The 27,046-nt window shown below is 34.4% G+C and overlaps 1 protein-coding gene across 2 annotated transcripts in view; it reads right to left on the reverse strand.

Moving 5' to 3' along the window:
* CCSER1 (coiled-coil serine rich protein 1) overlaps window positions 1–27,046 on the reverse strand; it is a gene marked incomplete at both ends in the record, with an annotated part of 1,070,022 nt that overhangs the window by 686,766 nt on the left and 356,210 nt on the right. For both annotated transcript variants that reach the window (XM_079713141.1, XM_079713142.1), the window contains one exon: window positions 17,778–17,855. In XM_079713141.1, coding sequence (XP_079569267.1) covers window positions 17,778–17,855 — 78 coding nt within the window. The remainder of the gene's footprint in view (window positions 1–17,777; window positions 17,856–27,046) is intronic.

A 27,046-nucleotide genomic window follows, 5' to 3' on the forward strand; every position in this document is an offset into this window, starting at 1 on the left:
CACTATTATTCAACATAGTTTTGGAAGTTTTAGCCATGGCAATCAGAGAAGAAAAAGAAATAAAAGGAATGGAAATTGGAAAAGAAGAAGTAGAAATATCACTGTTTGCAGATGACATGATACTATACATAGAAAATCCTAAACATGTTAACAGAAAACTACTAAAGCTAATCAGTGAAGTTAGTAAAGTAGCAGGATACAAAATTAATGCACAGAAATCTCTTGCATTCCTACACACTAATGACGAAAAATCTGAAAAAGAAATTAAGGAAGCACACCCATTTATCATTACAACAAAAAGAATAAAATACCTAGGAATAAACCTGCCTAAGGAGACAAAAGACCTGTACACAGAAAACTATAAGACACTGATGAAAAAAATTAAAAATGATAGAAACAGATGGAGAGATATACCATGTTCTTGGATTGGAAGAATCAACATTGTGAAAATGACTATACTACCCAAAGCAATCTACAGATTCAATGCAATCCCTATCAAACTACCAATGGCATTTTTCACAGAACTAGAACAAAAAAATTCACAATTTGTATGGAAAAACAAAAGACCCCTGAAAGGCCAAAGGAATCTTGAGAAAGAAAAACGGAGCTGGAGGAATCAGGCTCCCTGACTTCAGACTATACTACAAAGCTACAGTAATCAAGACAGTATGGTCCTGGCACAAAAACAGAAATGTAGATCAACAAAGCAGGATAGAAAGCCTAGAGATAAACCCACGCACATATGGTCACCTTATTTTGATAAAGGAGGCAAGAATACAAGGGAGAAAAGACAGCCTCTTCAATAAGTGGTGCTGGAAAAACTGGATAGCTACATGTAAAAGAATGAAATTAGAACACTCCCTAACACCATACACAAAAATAAACTCAAAATGGATTAAAGACCTAAATGTAAGGCCAGACACTATCAAACTCTTAGAGGAAAACATAGGCAGAACACTCTATGACATAACTCACAGCAAGATCTTTTTGACCCACCACCTAGAGAAATGGAAATAAAAACAAAAATAAACAAATGGGACCTAATGAAACTTAAAAGCTTTTGCACAGCAAAGGAAACCATAAACAAGATGAAAAGACAACCCTCAGATTGGGAGAAAATATTTGCAAACAAAGTAACTGACAAAGGATTGATCTCCAAAATACACAAGCGGCTCATGATGTTCAATATCAAAAAAACAAACAACCCAATCCAAAAATGGGCCGAAGATCTAAATAGACATTTCTCTAAAGAAGATATACAGATTGCCAACAAACACATGAAAGGATGCTCAACATCACTAATCATTAGAGAAATGCAAATCAAAAGTACAGTGAGATATCAACTCACACCAGTCAGAATGGCCATCAGCAAAAAATATACAAACAATAAATGGTGGAGAGGGTGTGGAGAAAAGGGAACCCTCTTGCACTGTTGGTGGGAATGTAAATTGATACAGCCACTATGGAGAACAGTACAGAGGTTCCTTAAAAAACTAAAAATAGAACTACCATACAACCCAGCAATCCCACTACTGGGCATATACCCTGAGAAAACCAGAATTCAAAAAGAGTCATGTAACAAAATGTTCATTGCAGCTCTATTTACAATAGCCAGGACATGGAAGCAACCTAAGTGTCCATCAACAGATGAACGGATAAAGAAGACGTGGCACATATATACAATGGAATATTACTCAGCCATAAAAAGAAACGAAATTGAGTTATTTGTAGTGAGGTGGATGGACCTAGAGTCTTTCATACACAGTGAAGTAAGTCAGAAAGAGAAAAAAAATACTGTATGCTACCACATATATATGGAATCTAAAAAAAAAAAAAAAAGATTCTGAAGAACGTAGGGGCAGGACAGGAATAAAAGTGCAGACATAGAGATTGGACTTGAGGACACGGGGAGTGGGAAGGGTAAGCTGGGACAAAGTGAGAGAGTGGCATTGACATATATACACTATCAAAAGTAAAACAGCTAGCTAGTGGAAGCACCCACATGGCACAGGGAGATCAGGTTGGTGCTTTGTGACCACGTTGAAGGGTGGAATGGGGGGGTGGGAGGGAGATGCAAGAGGAAGGGGATATCGTGTATATGTATATGTATAGCTGATTCACTTTGTTATACAGCAGCAACTAACACAACAATGTAAAGCAATTATACTCCAATAAAGATGTTAAAAAAAAATGCTGAAAACCCCATATCCTCATCCTTTTTCTATTTATTGCTCTCAACCTGACAGCATAGATTATCCCTTCCAGGCAGGAATCTCTCCTGGCATTTTGTCCCTACATATCCAAGCCCAGTTTGATGACCTTCCAAGAAATTCTTTAAACTGTCAAATATCCTATAATAAAATCACTTTCATTTCAACTAGCTAAAGCAAATTATATTCTTTGGATCTATGAAAACCGACCAATATTCCAGGTGGTTTTTATTCCAGGATTGCAAAGATGGATTCAATTTATTAGGTCTGTTAGTAAAAGAAATACATAATCTTAGTAGAATTATGATCTCAATAAATGTCAAGCCTGAGGAATGGAGGGATGTTTATTATTTCTTTTTTTTTTCTTTTCTTTCATTCCCTTTTCTTTTCTTTTCCTCCCTTCACTTCTCTTATCTTCTCTTCCTCTGTCTCTTCTTCTATATCTGCCTCTATTTGTGTGTTTATCCCCTTCAGTTATATAAAACCAATGATCAGTCAGAATCATGATTAAAATAAAAACACTGTAGACTTTCTGTAGTATAGTAGTTCAAGCTACAGTCTTTAGAATTTTAGAAGCCTGAGTTGGAATTCCAGCCGAGTCATTTACCAGCACTGTGACCTCTAGTCAGGTTCTTAACTGCTCTAAGCTTCAATTTCCTTATCTGTGAAATGAGACAATAATCGTGTGTATTGAGGATTAATACTCAAAAGAAGTAGACAGCTTTCAGGATTTCCAATTTAGAGAAACTTGAAATGTATATAGCATTTGGCTATAGAATAATCTTATGAAAGGTAATATTTGTAAATCCAAACAGCTGTTGGCAGGAATGCAGTTATCCCTTAGGCAATGGTTATCACATAAATACCTGCTAAAGCAGAAGCCAGATTTTCAGACCACAAGATGAGATACTGACAAATAACAAGAGCAATTAAATACTGAATTCCCTAGCACCAAGTTAGTTTCATACAGATAATTTGTATCCAGGATTGGTCCAGCTATGTTTATAGAGTTGTAGGGGAAAAAAGGGATAAGCTACAGAAAATTTGGTAGGCTACTTGTATATCTTGATAGGCTTTGTTACATATATCAGCTTATCAAGGGCTAATGTAATAAAATGAGTATTTGAATTTTAATATGATGAAACACTAGAAAAGAAACTAGGCCTTAAGTGAGCTTTTTTCACCACTGATTCATACAACAATTCATTCTTTCATCTACTATTAGTATATTATACACTAGTTCTATACTGGACACTGAAATAGAGAATATAAAGAATATAAAATATATCTGTATTTATGAAAATTGGCATCTATTGGGGAAGACTGTAAATATATTTATAATATAATTTTATAGTTGTATATTAGAAGTGAAATTAAAGTACTGTGGAGACTTTGGGGAAGAAGTTTCACAGAGGGGGTGGCATTTATTGGACATTAAAGGATTAAATTAAAGGATTAGAAGTTTGCCAGACAGAAAACTGAAGGTAAAGGAAATCGCTTTTATAATTCAGCACAGTGGATATTCCATACTCTGTATTAATATAATAACCAATTAACAATTGACAGAAAAAGAAGAGTAGTGTGCATTCTAATTATTTAAATAATCAGCTCAGCGATTATGAACAAAGATTCCTGTGTCAGGAATAAGACCCAGATCTTACATATGTGGCATTACTAACAGTGATAGGAAGAATAATGTCCCTTTTCTTCCTCCAATGATGTCCGTGGCAAAGGAGAATTAAGAGTGAAGATGAAATTAAGGTAGCTAATCACCTGACTTTAAAATAGCAAGATTTTCCTGGGTTATCTGGTGGACCTAGTGAAAACATGAAGGTCCTGAAATATCATAGGGAGAAACAGAGAGTCAGAGTGATGCATCATAAGAAAGGCTTAATAGGCCATTGTTTTAAAGTTGAAAAGAGGCAAAGGAATGCAGGCAAACTCTTGTAGCTCAAAAAAGTAAGTAAATGGATTATCTCCCAGAGTCTCCAGAAAAAACTCAGCTCTGCCAACACTTTGATTCCAGTCTAGGAAGACCTAATTCTGACATCTGACTTTCAGAACTATATGAAACTAAAATGAGAATTGTTTTTTTTTTTTTTTTTTTTTTTTGACAGGGAAAAGAAAGTAGAGTTTATTGGTGGGCATGGGTAGGGAGGGGGCAGTGCCAAGGCTCTCACGAGTGCAGGGCCCGCCATTTGTCCAGGGAGCCACGATTAGGGATGTACTTGACCCCACAGCCATCTGGAATGAGCTGCTTTTCTGCCACCATGTTTTCAAATTCATCTGCGTTAAACTTAGTAAATCCCCACTTCTTGGAGATGTGGATCTTCTGGCGGCCAGGGAACTTGAACTTGGCCCTGCAGAGGGCCTCAATCACATGCTCCTTGTTCTGCAGCTTGGTGCGGACGGACATTATGACCTGGCCAATGTGGACCCTGGCCACTGTGCCCTGGGGCTTTCCAAAGGCACCACGCATACCTGTCTGGAGCCTAGATTGGGGACAGCATGCCAGTCATTAATGTCCACTGGAAAGGGCTGTCTCCAAGGTCTCTTAGGGCAACCCATACAGGCAACAGGCTGCATACACTATCGAGGAGGCTGCTGTTTGCAGCCAGTGCGCACCGGGCCCCCATGGGGAAAAGAGCACAGTCGGCTTAACTGGCTGCAGAGAATTGTTTAAAGGCATTAAGTTTGTGGTAAATTGTTACAGAAACAAAATGAAACTAATACACTAATGACAACTTTTTAAGATATAACAATTAGGTAAATATAAATATATGGATATTTTAGTGTATATTTATGAAAGCCTAGACTACCTATAAACTCTATTATTTTAATATAGATATAGACAATCGTCATCCTATTTGATGAACAGATCTGCAACTGCATGTACAGGTGAAGGCAATCAACAATAGTGGATAACATGAAAATCCTTCCTATTTCTTATCATTTGTATTTTATTAGTACCATTTGATTTTCTAGGAATTGACAAATTTCTACTGAAGTTCAGAACCCGTTCTGTGGAAATCGAGCTCAAGAAGAATTACAAAATTTTCTTAATTTTGCATCTTAAAATTTGCTCAACTTGCTATGGTATGAATATGTGTGTCCCCCAACCTTTATATGTTGAAATCTTAACATGCCGAGGTGATAATATTAGGATGTAGGGATGCCGAGGGGATTAAACCATGAGGTCAGAGCCCTCAGGATTGGGATGAGTGCCCTTATAAAAAAAGGCCTCAGGCAGCTCCCTTGCTACTTTCGCCATGTGAGGGCTACAACGAAAAGACAAAAAGAAGGTGTCTAGGAAGTGGGCCCTCACCAAACACTGAATCTGCCAGTGCTTTGATCTTGGACTCCTAGCCTCCCGAACTGTGAGAAATAAATACATTTCTGTTGTTTATATGCTTCCTAGTTTATGATATTTTCTTAGATCAGCCTGAACAGACTAAGACACAACTCTTGCTTGCTCCCTGTACCTCACTGCTTGTAGAAGGTAGTCGAAGTTCTCTATAAAGCATGTGAAGTCCTTCACAACAAACAACTTCTTCCTTGCCACGTGGGCAACACGCAACTGAATGTTTATCATTTCTAGACCTTCGTGGTCTAGCTTGAGACCTTGGCACTTACTTCTCCTTTGCCTCACGACACTTCCCTTTCCTCAACTGTATCTCTGAGCTTTTGAAATACTTGACATTTTTCCAGGCCATGCTGAGCTACAACCAGCATTATGATATTCTGTAGCTTTATACAGCCTGAAGAAAATATTTCTTCCCCAGTACCTTTACATAAGGTCTTACACATAGTAGGAACTCAATAAATGTTTGTTGATTGTTCTGAATGACTCACTACATTCAAGAAAATAACAGAAATAGTGAGAAATGATAATAGTAGAACTATCATCACTAAGTGAGTAAGGCCCACAGGAACGAACAAGAAAGAGAAGGAGAGAAACAGCTAATGTTAACAAGAGGACAGACCACTGTTGGTTTTATTCATGTAGGCATTATTGCCAGAAATTATGACCCATCTCTCTCTAACATGGTGTAGCAGCTGGCATGGCTCCATTTTCCTACTTGGCTCTATTGCCAGTTTCTATTGTCTGGCAAAGACACATAAGGGAGAAAAGTGAGCTTAATTCTTCTACCCTTAATTATGCTTTGACAATTCTGCTCAGCTTTTTAAAAACTTTCAGCTCAAATACTGCTGCCAAAGACTTTCTTGTTAAGCAGGGCCTAACTACTTTAAAGGAATTTTTATTCTTTTTTTTATGGTCAAAATAAGCAACTTGGATGAACACACACATCATTAAGTCTAGTGACTGGTCTAAGATAGCACAGGTGTATGGCATTACATAGAGAATGGAGGACAAGTCTATTTCTGGCTTGATTATAATGAATCACAGTTTTGTCTTCCATTGAGAGTTTTAACTCAGTGTATGAATTTCCTCAAGATTTTTCAGTACCTTTGGGGAGAGGGTGAGTCAGAAGGTGATAGGTCTGGTTCTCTGTACTAGGTCAACTTTGGTCTCCAAGGCGACAGAAGGAAGGAAAAAGCTTCGAGACATGGAAAAAGAAGTTTGCCTGTGTGGAGTCTGTAAGGAATAAAGGTTGTTGAAACAGATTCCTATATATATTTATATATAAGAAGGGATTTTCTTTTCCCTTGGTGAGGAAGATTGTTTCACAGATGTTATGTGGGAAAGAAGAAAAGAACTTGAATTTTTATTCTTAATAAGAAATATATGCAATAAGATTCTAATATAACAGGTTTAGCCAACATTATCAGTGCTTGTCACATCTCCTGAGATAAGAGTTTCTTATCAGATTTGCTAAAGTAAAAGAGATTACCTGAGAAAAAGGGCAAGTCCCAGTACAGACAGAAGCTGACTGCTGATAATATAATGCAAAAGCTTAAAAGAAAACAGAATTTCCTTAGCTGAAAATCTGACATCAGTAACTACTCAGAATATTCAAATACATCTATCTTCAAAATTATTGCTATTAGGCTGCTGATTAGAGGCTAATATCCATCTGGCAATTGTTTACCTTCTAATTTCTTGTGCTAGGAATAAGTCACTATCCAAGAGGAAAAAAGTTAAGTATTTGCAAAAGCACATTGCACCCTTCCTGATCTCTTTTGCAATTCATTTTAAAGTAAAACACAAGAAAAGATGCTCAACATCACTAATTATTAGAGAAATGCAAATCAAAACTACAATGAGGTATTACCTCACACTGGTCAGAATGGCCATCAACAAAAAATCTACAAACAATAAATGCTGGAGAGGATGTGGAGAAACGGGAACCCTTTTGCACTGTTGGTGGGAATGTAAATTGGTATAGCCACTATGGAGAACAGTATAGAAATTCCTTAAAAAACTAAAAATAGAGCTACCATATGACCCAGCAATCCCACTCCTGGGCATACATCTGGAGAAAACCATAATTCGAAAGGATGCATGCACCCCGATGCTCATTGCAGCACTATTTACGATAGTCAGGACATGGAAGCAACCTAAATGTACATTGACAGAGGAATAGATAAAGAAGATGTGGTACATATATACAATGGAATATTACTCAGCCATAAAAAGGGACAAAACTGTGCAATTAGCAGAGATGTGGATGGACCTAGAGACTGTCATACAGAGTGAAGTGAGTCAGAAAGAGAAAAACAAATACCGTAAAATATTGCTTATATGTGGAATCTAGAAATATGATACAGATGAACTTGTTTGCAAAGCAGAAGTAGAGTCACAGACATAGAGAACAGATGTATGGTTACCAAGGGGAAAAGGGGAGGTGGGATGAATTGGGACATTGGGATTGACAAATATAACTACTATGTATAAAATAGATAACTAATGAGAACCTACTATGTGGCACAGGGAACTCTACTCAATGCTCTGTGGTGACCTAAATGGGAAGGAATCTAAAAAAGAGGGGATATGTGTATTCAATATATGTATAACTGGTTCACTTTGTTGTACAGCAGAAACTAACACAACATTGTAAAGCAACTATACTTTAATAAAAAAATAAATTAAAAATAAAATAAAATAAGCTAATAACAACAACAAAAATAAATAAAGTGATGTTCATACACTCCCCTAAACTATTAAGAATATCTTTTACTGTAGACAAGGGTAAATAGAATTTTCTGATTATTCATAATGACTATCCAACTTTTAATTTGCATCATCCATATGCCAATTTTGCCCAGCAGAGTTACTACAGGTATTAGAATCTCTGACAAATTATTTATGTGCACTGAAAACTGCACTGAAGAAATGTTAAATCTGTGATACAAAAAACCTCAGAACAGAATAGTTGCTTATTTTACTCACTGTATTGCATCTGTCAGCATGGCCATTTAATACACCCGTATAGTATAATTAAAACAAAGGATGTCCAATGTCTTAATAAACACTTTAGGTCTAATATTCTTTAACCTTGTGTAGTTACCAAAGTAAATACAATCATTTCTAAATTATTTGATGAATGGCAGAATTAACTGTACTTAATTCCTTGCACATTTTATTTTACCGCTGATATGATTCAGCTTCCAAAATTCATTTGTTATTTAAGTAGATGATTCCAAGATAGAAGAGATGGAAGTCATTGCCAGATAAACTAAACTCATGCTGAGTCCACCTCTGACAGCTTCTCATATTCATGGTCCATCTCAAATGGGCATGTTAATAATGAATCACAGCCTTGGAATTTTACCTTGATTACTAATTTCTTATTTTAAAAAAATGTGTTACAGTATACTTCACACTTATAGGTAAATCCTGAAGTAATGCAAGAGATTATATTTTAAAACAACAAAGAATAAGTGTATATGATCCAGAATGTATATGAAATGGTAATGTTAAGATAAAAAATAAACACTGGATGTACTAAACATGAGATCAACTGCTTAAATTATCATTAATAATGATATTATCCTAAATATAGTGTTAATCCCAAGCCAATTCCAATATCTGACGTCTTCATTAAATGTTAAAAGAAATCTTGTTAATATTGGTGTGCAGAGCAATGACTGCCACATCCACTATTATCTCACATCAAGGTTTTCTAGACACTAGGGACCAACAGGTATTGAGGAACAGAGCACATTGCTGACATCAACTGTTTCCAAATAAAACTGTCCTGGCATCTTGTCGGCAGACAGATCATATATTTCAGTAACGCCAATCCACTCTTAAGTGGGTCCCCAAACCAAAGTTGAGGTCATAATGACTCAGTTTCTTAAAATTCATTTTCTTTCAAGAAACACATAAAGTTGTTTTTATTTCCCCAAATTTCAAGGCTTTTATTGGCTTTAGAATTTTGTTAGCAGTAATTCAATATCCTGTCTTTTATGTACAAATTAATCCAGACCTTTTCACATTGTGTACCTGAATTCTTTCCTCCAATGTTCTGTACCTGTATTCTAAATTCAAGCTTTTCCTAGAAAATCCTCACTTTTTCCAATTATGAAATACCATCCAAATCTATGTATCTTGTAGTTTTCTGGAGCTCTTTTTAACTCAGTGATATAAACAGTGGATCCCTGAATTCGGTTTTCCAAGATCATCTCTAACAGATGTTGAGTAAATCTTGTCCACTAAATATGCCAAAGGGACTTTTTGACCACAGTAAGCAGAGTATGGCCCAATGCTCTGAAAGTATGCTAAAATAAAGCTTTTTACCACGAAAGTTTTCTCTCATTGGCACATGGAGAACTCAAAAAAGTTACGAGAAATCTAAGGCAGCAACCTATGCAAAGAAGAAGAAATTCAATGAGATTTACATTTAAGGAAGAAAATGAATGTGTGACCTGTGGATGGGGTGGGAGGGTGTATGCCATTATTTTTAGCATGTATTAATGTTGACAAGTTCTATATCTTGGACATGCCTTACTGAAACCATCCGAACAGTGTGTGAGAAGGATTTGACAGCAATATAAAGCTAGAAAGTGACATGAAAGTATTTGCTTATTATTTCCATTAATTTTTTTCCCCCTTGAGGTCTGCTATGTCTAAGAGATACTGCATACTTTTTAAGAAAAATTAAATTTTGTTTTGGCTTGTAAAAGTAATTTTAATTTATTTAAAAATAATTTTACTTGATTTATCAGGATATAATTATTCTTTTTCTTTCCAGTGAATATTCATAATACATCAGTGAGGTTGTCTGCAGAAGTTAAATAATAGATACAGTGTTTATTCAAAATTTATCTTGACAAAACCAGAAGGAAAAATGTTAACATAAAATAATACTATATAGACATAATATAGAAAATATTGTTTGGTAGTTGTTATTTCAATTTTCCTCTCAGTGTTTATAATCAAGACTTTAGTAAAATATTTTTATAGCCATAATTCTTTGATATTCTCAACCACAAGGTTTTAAGGACTATAAGTTAATTCAAATATGGTGACATTTAAGTGAAGTTTCCAAATTTAATGGAAATTAAAATAGCATTGGAAAATATACTCAAATAAGTGCACAGATGAATATGTGTAAACATTTAAGGAAATCTCTCATTTCCTATTTCATTCCCTCAAATCCAAACTCCCTCACACATCACTGAGAATTTAATAGCACTGAAAACTGGATTAATAAAGGAATATCACATATTTATATGGTAGATTAAAAATTGCTCCAAATCCTTGTCATTCCCCATCAAGAGGTGCAATTTATTTTTCCTTTCCTTGAGTCAAGGTTGGCCTTGTGTTCAGGAAAGAATTAACATTAGCAGTCTTGAGTCTGTCTGTTATGGGCTGAATTTTGTCCCCTCAAAATTTGCAGGTTGGAGTTTCAACTCCCAGGACCTCAGAACGTAGCCATATTTGGATACAAGGTCTTTAAATAGATGTTAAAATGAGGCCACGGTGGTGGTGGGATGGGGGGTGAGGGCTCTAATCCACTATGACTGGTGTCCTTATGAAAAGAGGAAGAGACCCCAGGGATGTGCATGCACAGAGAAGACTCTGTTAATCGCTGCATCATGATACCTATTTATTTGCAACATCAGAAAGATTAGCAAAAGAGGTAAAAATTGGAAAATATAGAGAACTTTAGAATCAGGGATAATCTTTGATATTGCTCTTTTTTGATATCCCACATACAATCTATTAACAAATCCTGATGACTCACACTCAAAATGTATCTAAAATCCTACCAGTGCTCATTAGCCTGTCAACATTTACCATGCCATCTCTTACCTATAGGAGCTTTGCTTTCCTTCATCTACCATGTCCTTTTGCTGCCTACATCTATACAGAAATCAGAGTAACAGTTTTGAAATAAAGTCTGATTATGTCATCCTTTTTTCCCAAAACACTCCAGTGGTTTCCCATCTCATGTAATGTAAGATTCCAAGTCTTTACCACAGCCTACAAGGCCCTTCATGATCTGGTTTCTCTCTGACTTGATCTTTTATTACCTGCACACTCATTCACTCTGCTCCAGCCACAATGTCACTCTTGCCGATACTAAAAAGGTCAAGTGTTCCCCTGCCTCATGGCTTTTGCACTTGTCCTCAAGCCTCCTCCCATAGATAGATGAGTGGCTTTCTCTTGTTTTTCATTTTAGCCTCTGCTAAACTATCTCCTAATCAGAGTAACCTTCTTTGACCATCCTTTTTGAAACAACAACATACTTTAAAGTCACTTCCTATCTTCCAAATCCTGCTTTATTTTTCTTTATAGCATTTATCATCCCTACCTGACATGTTATATATTTATGCTTTTGCTGTGTATCACTCCTCATAGAACCTAAATACCATGAAAGCAGGAATTCAGTCTGTGTTGTTCACATTGAAGCACCAGTGTCTAGAACATTATCAAGCACGTGGTAGGTATTTTATAAATTGATTCATCAACAGATGAATGAACGAATAGATGGTCTAGTCAAAAACTAACCAAAAATGCAGAATATACCATTTTGGGCTCTTTCTGGGACAACTGAAAAGTGAATTCCAATAATAAAAAGAGACCATTAAATTCAGTAAATGAAAAACAACAATAAACACACACAAAAAAACTCAACCAATGCAAGATATGCAACAGATGATGTTATGAGGTCATACCACTATCTGACTCCACTCCCTCAGAGCCTCCAAATGTGTTCTTTTCCACTATGGTGTTTTTAGACCAAATAAACTGACACTACTTAGTATATTGCTGTTATATAAAGAGTAAAATATCAATAGTGCTTTGTTCACAGTGAGGTTTTTCCCAGAATCTAATGTGATTAAATAATGTTCCTTCAGTGGAGATCATATTTAGAAAGTTACCAGGTTAATGCACAGGGGGAGGTTTGGGGAATTAAAGAAAAATATACTGTGGTGTGTTCCTGATAAGAAGATACCATACATCCTATGGTTACACAAACTATTATGTATTCCTTTTTTCCAAGTAATGTTTTATGTATATTTACCAGTTTCCCCTTAAGACAAATTCATTATATTAACTTCTTCTCCCTCATAATTGATAAACATTTCCATTAATTATTTTTCATGAGAGGAAACTGATATATGAGCTCATCTGAATACTCGAGGGTATAAAATAAATAGCATGCCTTCTAGGAATGAATATTAAACATTTTTCTTCATCAATGTAAAGACTTTATATTTCTACTCTCACATTTAGAAATGAAGTACGAGGAGTTGAGTGGAAATATTTCTGTTTCATGTTATTTCTAATATATAGAACTTTCTTGCTTTAAACTAACGGATATCTCTGTAAAAGAAGATCGGTTAAAACATACACTGTTTACTATGTGCTATTCTAAGCACTTTCTACTTAATAACTTGTTTAACCTTATAAGAACACAATGAAGAAGCAGTTGCTATTGATCCCATTTTACAGATGGAGAAATTGAGACACAAAGTAACTGGCTCAACGTTATAAAAATAGAAAGTGGCAGAACTGGGATTTGATCCTAGGAAGTCTCTTAACTAGGCTACACTGCCTCTAATGTTCCCAACTCTCTTTTCTGCTTTCTTAAAAAAAATATATTGTTCTTAAGATAGAAATAAGTGGTCATTATAGAAACTATAGGAAAAAAATAAAGTATAGTCCATCTAAATAGTTGATTGTTGATAACTGTATATTTTCTGGGGTTTTTTTCTACTCAATATTTATTTTATATAATTGAGAGCAAACTATGTGTGTTACTACATGTTACTAAGTCCTGAGTTTAGGCTCTATGGTCAAGTGGATCATAACATCCCTGCATTGGCTAGCAGGATAAAATTTTTGAGACCTTCATGTATTTCTCTATTTCTTCCTCTGTGTCCCTTGCTTAAATAAGTGGGATGAAGAAAAGTAGTCAGAGAACCTTGGAATTCCAGAGGAGAGGAGACCCAGGAAAGAGCCCAGCACCACTCTGTGTCAGCTCCTGGGGAAGATGGCTGGACTTCAGGCAGGGTGGCTCCACTGTGCATTCTAGGCACTGGATACCCAAGCACCTTACACATGCCAGGGACCCACTAACATAGAGAAGCAGCAGTCAATGGGGTCATGAAGGCAATGGGTGATTTTTATTTTCAGACTTTGACTGAAGACTGGTGAATGGAGGATAGTCTTGGTGTACTTTTGAAACAATGTTTAAAGAAAAGGCAAATTGAATTTGTTTCTTTCCCCTTGGCTTTATCACAGGATAAGGATAAAGAATAAGGCAGGATAATACCTGTGTCTAACTTATGTAATCAAAAAACATGCTTTCTGGAGGAAAAGGGATTAAGATCTAGCCATCAGGCTTCATTGAAGAACAAATAAATTTAAAAATATGTGATGAATGTGGTTGGCAAAAAGAACATGGCCCATAATCAAGTGTACTATTAATGGAGGGGTCAGGAACAGTGAGCCAGCTTTAGCTTCAAGAACGTTAGTTCCAGGAATGGATAGAGGCTGTAATACCTGTGTATATACAAGTAAATTAAAAGGGTCATCCTACTAAAGAACAGTAATATTTGATGGCCCTAAAGCATTTTTGGTGTGGTACATCTGACTGAGGCCACAAAGGAAGAGACAAGGCAGATTAAGGAAATCAGGGAGAATGGCAGAGGGAACAGGTAGAATAGGGTAGAATGGGCACATCAAAAGTAACAATGTCAACTTGGTTATTCTACAGAAAAACATAAAATTTTTAATTAACAGTTAAGCAGTCTACTCCCTTTTTCCTTATATCAAAGTCTCACTTAGATCAATTAACCTGCACTATTATGATTCTATTATGGCTGTTTAATAAAATATTGTTTCCACCCATGTGAAATTTGTTATTCCTTGGCCTTTCCATAATAATGTAGTGGCATATGTGTCAGACCACATATGTATATATTTTATGGAATGCTGAAAACTCTATTAAAAAATTGAAGTTATGCATTTGCCCTTTGTTTCCAAATATATGTCCATAACAGTAGTCTGCACAATTATAAAAACCTGGACTCCTAGAAACTTCTCAGCACCAAGAGTCTGACTGGGAAATCTGTGAGTTTATTACCTGTGGTGTAGGTGGAGGATTGTGAATTATACATCTTTTTATATGAAGGGGTTCACTCAAATGCTTTCACTGCCAGGTGTGAATAGGGAATGGTGACTGTGGTGAACTGGTATCCATGTACCCTGTCCAGATGGAGAAACCCTACTTATCTCTGATCAATCAGTTCTATCTGAAAGAAAGGCAGCTTCCCAGATCTTGTAATTTATTAAGAGAAGACTGGATGAATTTTTGTGAGAACTGTCCTCATTTTTGAAAGACTAAACCAAACAAAACACTATGGCAATGGGTTTTAAATGGTAAGGGCAAGAAATTTAGCACGAGGTGAACTGTTCTGTAAGGGAATAGAGTCGTGAGTAAGTATACAGGGCTTGGGCTATTTTTAAGAGCAGATCTGGTTTTGTTTAGAAATTAAATTGAAGTATGTACTCCAGTACTAGTAGTGCCAAAAAAATACAGTCTTATTATGGAAAAGAAGCATCTGATCCCAAACAAAATTTAATTGTTATCTTTGATTCTTGTATCTCCAAAGCTTAACATACCTCTCTTGACCCTTTGGATAAGTCTCCAGGATACTACCAGTTTTCTATTACCTTAAATTTAATAAATCCCACTGTGGTACATTCCTATTGAGAGCCAATTTCTCATCTAACATTCAAGTCAATAATATAGGTAGAGATATTAGTGGGAAGGTAATTATTAAGGATTTAAAAAATATATTACATACCATTTGTCATTATGTCAAATGGTATGGTTAAAATAAATTTAATCTGAAAATCATTCTGAAGATAATATTTAAAGGAAAGCATTTACTTGGATAAACACTTGAGCCAAAACAGGATAACTTCCTCCAACTGTTATATGAGTGCTTCCAAAATAGACCAAGAAAAGGGATGGAATACTTTCTTTTATTAACCTAATTATTTCCCAGAAGAAAAGGTATAATTAAGTCTCTCAACAGGCCACCAAAGCTTATCTTTCAAAAGCCTTCCTAGTCTAATATTAGGGCAGATGGTTATAGAGTTGGGTGCTGAAATCACTGTCTTAGAAAATACAACTAAAGTATCAAAGGTGATTAATCTTATTTTATTCTTGGGGAGTAAAAGATAGTCAATTTTTTTTCTAGTTAATCATGTTGGTCAAATATCAAAAATTTAAATAAAGTTTCGGACATAAATGAATTAAAATTGAAAGATTTTTCAGGGTATCGTTATCGGAAAACTTCAATGTCTTCCATGTTTTTTTGTTTTCAACAAATTTTTTTGCAATTAAAATGTACTATATTGCTAAGGTACATCTCAAAATAGTTTCTGTATATTTTGTGTTTATATAAGGATAAAGAAGAATTCTATTAATCATTTATATGACAACAATTTATAAACTAAAAATAAAAGAAGCAAATGCAGGAGTTGTGTAATTTGAAACCTTAATTTTAGATACTTCTAAATACTAGTGGATGTTTCTATATCTGATAAAATTGTTTTGAAAAAATATAAATAATATTCCTATCACAGAAGAAGTAAATTAAGAGGTACTGTAACTATATTGGTTAGCAAAAGCCAATATTATATATTATAAGCACTTGGAAGTTTTAACTGTATATTTACACTTAACACGGGAAAAATACTGATCTCTTAGAACCAGTCAGAGAAACTAACTAAAATAATTATATTTATATTAGCTTTATGTCAGCAGATTTTGGAATATATCTGACGTTTCCTTTTACCTCTGTTAAAAAATACATTAATTTTCAAGGAGGGTAGTCATTATCAATATATTAAAAAGAGAAAATGGTTTCTAGTGATGCTGTGAGAATTCAATTAAAAACTTTTTAAAAATATGATTTTTCTTTAAATTTTATCCCATCTACCATAAGATGGAATATTAAGGAATACTAAACTTTGAAACATTAGTATTATTTTCTTCTTTTGTTGTAGAATGATAAAATATTTCTCAATAAATGATATAATAAGAATTCTATTTAGTATATAACAATTCTCTGACATAAAATGAGCCTTTAACAGTTATTATTGTCTATCATTAAGCCACAAAGCACCTATAATTAGAAAACTAAAGACCCACGATGGAATTTATAACCTTCTATTATTTTCATTTTAACAATAGAGCAAATATTGAGTATACAGAAATCCATGTCAGTCACTGTACTAGATGTAAGAAATATGAAGTTGAATAAGATTTTGTCTTCATATGAAAAACAATGACAAAGTTATGATAAAACACAAATCATCATAACCCCCCAAAATATGTTTCCCTGTCTTTAAACTAAACTGAAACCATTGCACATAAGTGTATCATCCCAACTTTCCAAGTTTTTTTTTTTTCTTTCCCATGATCTTAAGGAGTCCCTTTATTTACAATAATCCTAAAGAAATCCAAAAATCTCTGGTACACATATAAAATAGCTGATTTACAAGCTTTGGCTTAAAGAGAAACATCTAATCTTAAATAGCAAAACAAGAAGATGACTTCATATTTGTAATGTACACAGACTCCCAAACTGAAGAATTCTGCTAATCATACTTAGAGTATTTACTTAAATATTTTTAAAATACAGTGTTTGGAGGAATGATTCCATATGTTAATTTTTTATTTTTACCATTAGTTTGTAAAGAATACACAATTAATTAATTATGACCTAGAGTCATCAATGAAAATTCAACTAGCTAATGAAAGTTTAACTACTCAATGAGTGATGAATAATTCATTCCAAACTTATTGCTTAAATTAATATAAATACAGGATTTGAAACCTATAATTCATGTGACATCAAACTATTACAATGAAATTACTGCCTCTTACATGCAAGGCAAACAATGTGTTATATAAAGTATCAATTTCTATTCAAACTCTACCTTTATTTAGCAAGTAGAATGACAACAGACAAAACAAAATTTTAACATCTGAAACAAGATCCTTATGAACTAAAGCAGTTAACCTCACCATCTACGCCTGAACTACCTATTTTACTATAGTAAAATAAATATTTTTTAAAGATCCTAAAAGAATTGTAAACAATTATTAAAAATGTTTTCAATTTATTTTTTACCTTGAAAGGCGATGGCTCTTCAGTAAGAGGACTAACAGGAAGTGAAGTGGTGCTACTTGCTGGGCTCATATCTGTACTCTACAAGAAAAACAAAATTGAATTAAAGAGATACTTTTTTGTAGTCATTTTTTATTATTCCTAACTTAGAATCTAACTCTCCTTGTTAAAATAAAAAACAAATATATAAGTGAAAATGGATGTAGAAAAATTCAAATTATTACTGTATAATGAATCATTCCTTATTTAGAAATAATTAAGAAATTAATCAAATTATCACTTCTCAATTTGCATTTCAAGTGTATTTTATTAAATATAATAACCATCTTTTGTTAGAATGGTATCTAGTATTATATTTGCTTAACATATTTTTACCTTTTTTTGATAATTAAACTATACCTATAATGGTTCACTACGGTGCTATTTCAATGTCTTTCAGGCTGATTTTCAAATATGTGTTATTCATATTTTCCTTTTATGGAGATTTGAGTCATTGTACCCAGTTTTTAATTCATCATGAAAAGCATATCTGCCATTAATTTACAATTGCAAAATGAAGAAATATTAAATTCTAAAAATTCCCACATTCATAGCTCTTGACAAACTTTCTTATTATATTCAGCTAAATAAAAATTAAGGACAAAAGATTTACACAAATATAAGAGAATTATCAGAATGTTGCTAATGCTGTTCTTCTAGTCCTTTAAAAATGTAATCAATTAAAACTTCTTAAGTGGGAGATTAGCCTATATAAAGAGATGCGTGTTAGAAGCTTGTCATTATTTTTTTCTAAAACCAAGAAAAAGATATTGATAATAGGCAGCAACAGAAGTTTTTTTTGTTTTTTGTTTTGGTACGCGGGCCTCTCACTGCTGGGGCCTCTTCCGTTGCGGAGCGCAGGTTCCAAACGCGCAGGCTCAGCGGCCATGGCTCACGAGCCCAGCCGCTCCACGGCATGTGGGATCTTCCCGGACCGGGGCACGAACCCGTGTCCCCTGCATTGGTAGGCGGACTCTCAACCACTGCGCCACCAGGGAAGCCCAACAGAAGTTATTTTACTATGCTCTCAACTCGTTCTCTCAGAGGAATTCTTCCATTTAAGTAGATAAGCAAACAAAACCTTGAAAAAAAATGCACACCTATATTTTTTCAGTTCCATTTCCAAATGTACATGGACACAAATACAGAAAATCTTTCAGTAAAGATTAAAGAAAAAACATGAATTAACCTTGATTGAGATAAGGGAACAAGTAGACAAGTTTGGCTGACAAATTCTAACAAAAGAATACATTCAAAGAATACATGCTGCAGTTGCTACAAATTCTTAGTGTCTACTCAAAGATTATTTTCAATTCACTTGATTCACATGTACAATAACCCAGGCACATTTTAAATATCCATTAAAGTAGGATTACTTCTGACTGTCTATTCCAGAAACAATGGCTATGAACTATAAACAGAGGACCCAAGATACTCAGTATAATATTTTATACAACATGTACTTTCTTTAGAAATTGACATAAGCCTGAACATTGAGTTAAAATGTCTAAAGGAGGAAATTAGATAAAGCTGAACAATAATCTACTAAAGGAAACAGGAAAATACAGGCACCAGATAACTGAGGTGAGTTACTTACTGACTAATTTCTAAATATATTCAGAGCTTCTTGGCCATTTATTAGATCGAAATCAGGAAATATTCTGAACTTCTGACTTTCACTGTCTGATTACATGATGTAATGGGCAAACAAAGAGGTTTTCTTAGGAATCAATTTACTGCAGGATTTTAACAGAAGAAATGAGTAAAACATTTTTGGAGAAATAGAAAAACAAGACTCTTGAGCTGTTCCTCTCATCATTAGCTTTTTCATGAGAAATTAAGCAAGTGATAGAGCACAGTTCATATGTAGTTGAATTATCTGATATTTTCCTAAAGTACTGATATTCTGCATAGCATATTAAAGTATTATGTCCTTAAAAATCATATTCAGGAGACAGAGATGACATTCAGTTACAAAAATTTGAAAGCCTGGATCAGATGAAGGTTTTTTTAACTTCCATAAGAAGATGAGCTCAAAATAAAGCGTCATGGTTAACTTCTTTAAGGGTTAAGGTCTCCCACAACTTCCCAGAAATAAATGTGTCATTCTGAGCACTATGGAAAGCAGACTCTAAAATTTGCATCATGTAACCTTGATTATTTGAATATCATTCTTAGAGAAAACTTTGTTCTCACTTTAACTTTCAAATCTATCTTATAGTGTGACATTTTAATTCTATTACTCTTAGGAAATCTTGAGAAAAGTGTTTTTAAAAAGCAAATCAATCTTATATGACAACATCTGATAAACTGCATTTAATAATCAAGTTGAGAAATACATAGCAAAAAACAGGATAAAAAACCTTCAGTTTCAGCTTGTTTTTATCCCATTTGTGCTTTGGTGATCTGTAATTTAGGTGTCATTCCAATTTATTCACACTTTAGATAAAAAACTATAGTAAATCCTTCAGATATGTCTTATGCATACTTCATATTTTAAATCATTTACCCTTTCATTCAATGACAGCAATACCAATGCAAGTGTATATCTAAATACAAATTAACAAAGTACTCTCAAGTTACACTTGAAGTTTTTAAAAGCCAACAGTGTGTGTTCTTTCATAACTTTCTTCATAAATTATTTTTTTAGAATTATGGCTTCATTTGCTTTTAATATATTTTAGAGACTTTGGAAATGGTCCATTCACAATAACGTGAAAGTGAATCCCATGGGAATATGGAAAAGCTATTCTGCAAAAGAAGCAAATCATCCCAACAGAAGGAATCTCCTTAATGCTCATATGACACATTTGGGTTTTCTGACCCTTTGGAGGCTGCACTAGACATTCTTGACAGGTTATAAAAATAAAATGATCCTAATTCTTATTGTCTGAGTGTCCTAAAACTTGGTTTTCTGGTTCTAAGTCCAATAAATGTGTGCTTCATTCCAACATTAGGTGATTAAATAAACATGAACCTAGCATTGTTCCTTCATGTAAAATGTTATTTTATAAAAATTTGTAGACTTTCCCCCTTTCTATTTCTATCCCAAGTATGCTAAGTTCTCTTTTATTTTCTTCCAAATTGAGCTTAACATTAAGTAAGATCTTTAAGTTCAATAATAAAATCTAGCCAAGTATTTCCTTTGAGCATATCAGAGATATTCTCGTGAATATCACCCTCCTCTCATGCATACTGCTCTTCAGAATTCTTTCTACTCATTAGTTTTGAAGATACTACTCACTTTGTTGCTGTTGTTTTTAGAATATATTTTTCCTAAATTTGCAAACTCTTCCCTCATCTCCAACCTCTTTTTCTTTAAATCAACTTTATTACTTTAAATCAACATACCTATACTAAAATGCAACTTTTCAAAATATATAGCCAGATGAGATTTGACAAATGTACTCACATGTATAACTACCACTGAAATCAAAATATAGAACATTCTCATTACCTCAAATGTTCCCTCACATTCCTTTGCATTCAAGCACCTCCCACCCACCGAATCCATGGTCCCAGGCAACACTGATAAGCTATATGCTATAGGTTAGTTTTTCCTTCCCTAGAATTTCATATGAAGGGAAATATATTAATATGAATTTGTTTAGGCCCAGCTCCGTTCACTCAGCAAAATTATTCTGAAATTCATCATATCATATCGTTGCATGTTTCAGTAGTCCATCCTTTTAAATGTTGTGTAGTATTTAGCAGAGGCCACAATTCATTTATCCAATCACCTGTTGCTAGAATTTGCATTGTTTCCAGTTTGGGGGTATTGGGAATACAGCCATACTGAGTGCTTTTGTATATATCTTTATGTGGATGTATGTTTTCGTTTCTCTTGGATAAATACCTACTGGTGAAATTACTTGCTTCCTACAGTAAATTTATATCTGGTATTATGTTAGCTTTATAAGAAACTGACAAGTGTTTTCCAAAATGCAATAGTTTGTACTTTCATTTGCATTGTATCTTATAAACACTGGTATTTAGTTTTTTTTTTTTTTTTAATTTTAGCCATTCCATGGGTCTGTAGTGGTAGCTCACTGCGGTTTTACCTTTCATTTCCAAGGATGACAAATGATGCCGAGCATCTTTTCATATGCCTACTGACCATTAGTAAGTATATCTTGTTTTGTGAAATGTCTGTTCAAATATTTTGCCTATTCTTCTCTTTCACTGGGTTGCTTGAATACAAATCCTTTGTCATATATATTTATTATAAATATTTTCACCCAGTTTGGGCTTGCCTCTTCATTTTCTTAACAGTGTCTACAAAAGAACCAATGCGCTCCATCTTATTTGCCGTTTTGTTTGTTTGTTTTTTATGGTTTATACTTTTCTGATGTTTTTCCTAAGAAATCTTGTCCTACTTCAAGTTCACAAAGATTTTCATGTATGTTTTCTTCTACCATCCTTTCAGATCAACATATGATGGCCAAAAACACAACAGAGTTAGGATTCTAATCTTTGAAAATATTTTTGCAATTACTTGGTGTTTAATGAGCATTAAGTAACCTTAATATTTGTACTGTACACATTCTAGTACAAAGATTTTCACAGAGGTCAGTTTGTATTTTATCAAGTAACCTCAGACACTTTAGCCAGTCTCACACCTTAGATGGGAATCTAACAGTTACTAGTGCCTTAACGATACTTTAATTACAACACACCTAAACACTGAAATATTATCTGCTTGTGGGTGTGTTGTGGAAGGGGAGAAACTCTTTGCTAAAGTATTGACAATTTAAAATTAATATACAAGACTCTCCTCAGAGTGGGTGATTATGGAACTTCCTGGACAGATGGATGGCAGGAGAGATATAAGCTTTAAGTGCGAAGGAGAATAGTAATGCCAAGAAGAGCAGTGTTATCTATCATCTCCTACTGTTGACTCATCTTTGACTCTGAGGAAAAAGAGGGCACAAGTGGAAATAAAACGAGCTTTTTAAAATAAAATTATAAGAAATGAGAAAGGAATATTCCCCTCTTCCTTAAATTTCTCAATGGAATAGAAATTATTTAAGCACATAGAGAGGTTTTGACAACACCATGCCACTTTGGCATACTAAGAGCTGCCACACAATGTTGGTGAAGAATAAGTATTAACAAATTTAAATGAAAATGACACCAGACTAGAGGAAAATAATGGCAGGGAGCTGAATAGACCTTTTCTTGGCTCCAATGAGATGGCTCATAAAAAATATATGAATAATTAGGGGCAACTTATCAAGAGGCTGGAAATAGCAGATAAATGACCTCAGTGAAATCCTCAGTCTCAAGTATCCTGGTACCAACTCTGACTACCAACCTAGTACTTTATCAACACTGATGTCAGAATTACTAGAAGTTATTGCCGAGAAAAAACAAATAAACAAAGTTAAGCTTATTAAAAAAAAAAATCAGGGGGCTTCCTTGGTGGCACAGTGGTTGAGAGTCCGCCTGCCAATGCAAAGGATACAGGTTCGTGCCCCGGTCTGGGAAGATCCCACATGCCATGGAGCGGCTGGGCCCGTGAACCATGGCTGCTGAGCCTGCGCATCTGGAGCCTGTGTTCCGCAATGAGAGAGGCCACAACAGTGAGAGGCCCGCGTACCACACACACACAAAAAAAAGTCAGGAAAGTGAACAATAAGTACTAGTGAATCACAATAGGTGGTCTTTTCCCAATAAATAATGAGTATGGAAGGAAATGTTTTTGTTATATTAATAACAATTTTCTCAGGTTAAATTTTAGACCACAATTTGGGAAAGTGGCATAGTATCTATTATTATAAATAATGCTTAAAATGTTTGGTTAGAAAGTGTAATCACACTCAAAACTGTCACTGCTCAACTGTCCATGGTCAAAGTATACATTTGAGGGCTTTGGCACTCAATATACTGTCACCAAAGAAATAGGGAAATTAAAGAATAAGGAACACAAAATACTAAATCAGAAAAGAATGTTGAAACTTGAATGTTACATCTTCTCTTAGCTTCTACTATTATATCTATTATTGATAAATGCAAATATGAATTCATTGTAATAGCTTTGAGAAACATACTATTCTGTTCTTTTTTTTTACATAGAAAAATAAAGAACTCTCAATTGATCTATCACTTGATACTGTCGATGCCTTGTGTATAAAATTTGCAATCAGCCATTTGTATAATAACATAAAAATTAAAATTCAGTTTTAAAATATTTTTCATTAATTCATAAATTAGGGAGTTACTTTTTGTCCATGAAAATGAGAGAATTTTTTTACAAATATTAAAAATATTTTTCTTATGTAAGCCATATTGTATTTTCCCTCTGATTCTGGGGAAAAATGTGTTAATTTTATTAAATAAACTATTCTATATTAATGCGCAGTGCCTGGGTCTTGATTTCTTCTGATAAAGGAACCAGAGCTCCTTGGAGAAATAGGTGATCCCTGGAATGAGGCAAGGAATGAATAGCTTGTGCCAGAAAGTAAGAAAGTGCTCAAAAGTGCTCAAAAAATAAAAGGAAGGGGTGTGCCCAAGAGACAAATGAGCCAACGTGAGAGGGCTCCCAATTGCCAAAGCTGGAACAATTGGAGCAACAAAATAAATAACATAGTACTGGAGTATAATCAAAGCATCAAACAAAAATCATGAATTCATACATAAACAAATAAGTGACTGAATAAATAAACAGTTGGGGAGAACAGACTAGTGTCTCTTACAGAAATATTCCAAATAATTTATGTAGGTACGCTCCCTCTTCAAGAGATGGAACTTAACGTCACACCCTCAGCCCCAGGCTGTGCTTAGTGGCTTACTTCCAAAGAGTAGAGTATGAAAAGGGGGAAAGATAACTTTACAGTGGAGAAACATGGCAAACACTACCTCAACCAAGTGACCAAGGTTAACATCCTATAGAGAGCATATAGATAGCATGATACAATGTGATGAGAGGAGTACTTTACCTCTGTGATTTTCCTCCCCCAAACCAATGACATCAGTCTAATCATGAGAAAAACACTGGACAAACTCAAATTGAGAGACAGTCTGCAAAAATCTGACCAAAGTAAAGGTCATCAAGGACAAGAAAAGACTGAGAACTGTCACAGATTATGCTGCTATGGAGGCATGATGACTAAATACAATGTGGCATCTTGGATAAAATCCTCAAATAGCAAAAAGTCCATTAAGGAAAACTGGTGACATCTGAATAAATCACTGAGTTTAGTTCATAGTAATGGACCAATATTGGTTCTAAGTTGTGATAAATGTACTCTGCTGAGGGAGGATGATGACATTAGAGGAAACTGGATGAAGGGTATATGAGAGTTCTCTGTACCGTCTCTGCAGCTTTTCTTTTTTTTTTTTTAACATCTTTATTGGAGTATAAATGCTTTACATGGTGTGTTAGTTTCTGCTTTATAACAAAGTGAATCAGCTATACATATACATATATCCCCATATCTCCTCCCTCTTGCTTCTCCCTCCCACCCTCCCTATCCCACCCCTCTGAAACTATTTTGAAATTAAAAAGTTTATTTAAAAATATTCTTCATTAGCAATCCAACCAGGCTATTCAGGATTATAATACATAACTGTCATTATACTCATATTCTAAGCTTTCATCAGGGCTGTTCCAATTTTCATAAAAATAAATTGCAACAGACCATTTTATTGGGATGCATAACTTCTCCACCAAATAATCTTTAATCTTCTATGAAGATCTCATCGAAAAGCTGATGTTAAATTGTTTTGCACGAATGCCATCATTCTACAGTGCAAATTCATTAACTATACCTCCCCTAAAAGCATAATTAATGGATCTGTCCTATGGAATCAAAATTTATTTATAGGGATTTCTTGAAGTGAAACATGATCAATTTGGCTCAAATCTATTGAGTACATAAACATATTTGACTGTAAGTGACATATTTTAATTTTTAAGCTATTAGGGTAAAAAGTATGATATAAAGTAATTCTTTAATTCTAATAAAATTAAACGGTCACCTAAATGTGTTAACTCTGATTTGAGCACATATTCTTGTAGTTCTAAAATTAAGTAAAAAATGTGTACCACATGTTATAGTATTTTGCTGTTTTAATAATCAATGGTGTTATTACTGATAAAGTACATAGGATAATTTAGAGTTCTGTAGTTTTAATGGGCCACTTTTCTTGAAAATATTTTCCTTTTATTAGACATGCCAATTTTCTATGAAAATTCATTTATTTATTCAGCCATTCAATAAAAGGTAGTCCTTGGTTATATGTCCATGCTTATTTTGAGGCTACTGGATCAGCACTACAACCATTCTTATCAGATACAAAGAGCACAAAATCCAAATTATTTAAGTGAAGGTCAAATCTGAGAATTGTGTTGGAAATTTGAGAAAGAGATACTTTCATTCAGCCAGTGCTGCTAAGGTCAAGAACGCATTTCTATTTAAACTGACAGAGGCCACCAAGTAGATGGGACATCCCTAGAAACAAGTCCAATGCAGAACCAATACAAGAAATGGAGAGAAAGAAACTGAGTCCTAAGGACGTATTTGACATACTGATAACTCAGCTCTACACGAACAAATGATTTTCAAAAAAGAGTATGCCTAAGATTTAAGCATCCTTTCTGATATAGGAATAAGCTCTCTGGTTGGGAAGTTGCAAGTTGTAGAATCTAAAATTTGAATAGGCTGACAGAAGTAGACAGCCAGGATATTATTCTATCTCAGACTGAGAATTTAGCAATATTTATGTGGTAGTAAAATAATTTATTAAATTACTTTCTAAACTTTGGGGGACTCACATATTTTTTGAATTTTGCGCTTCATGTGCATGCCACAACTAAGAGTTTGCATGCCACAACTAAGGAGGCTGCCAGCCGCAACTAAGGAGCCCACGAGCTGCAACTAAAGGAGCCTGCCTGCCGCAACTATGGAGCCCATGTGCTGCAACTAAGGAGCTGGCGAGCTGCGACTAAGGAGCCCGCCTGCCACAACTAAGACCCGGTGCAACCAAATAAAATAAATTAAAAAAAATGTATTTACTTATTCTCTTTTTATTATATATATAATGTATATTATATATATTTTACATAAATTTACTTTTGCCTAGATAACACATTATCATAGTCCAAAATTCAGAAGGTGTAACATCTTTATCCAGGAAAAGATTTCTCTTCCACTCCTAGTCTTCAGCCATCCAGAGCCCACTGATCTTACCAATTTATTGCATAACCTTCTATAAATGTATATGTATGTAAT

Source organism: Hyperoodon ampullatus, assembly GCF_949752795.1.
Source record: "Hyperoodon ampullatus genome assembly, chromosome: 1".
In the NCBI taxonomy this organism is placed as follows: domain Eukaryota; kingdom Metazoa; phylum Chordata; class Mammalia; order Artiodactyla; family Ziphiidae; genus Hyperoodon; species Hyperoodon ampullatus.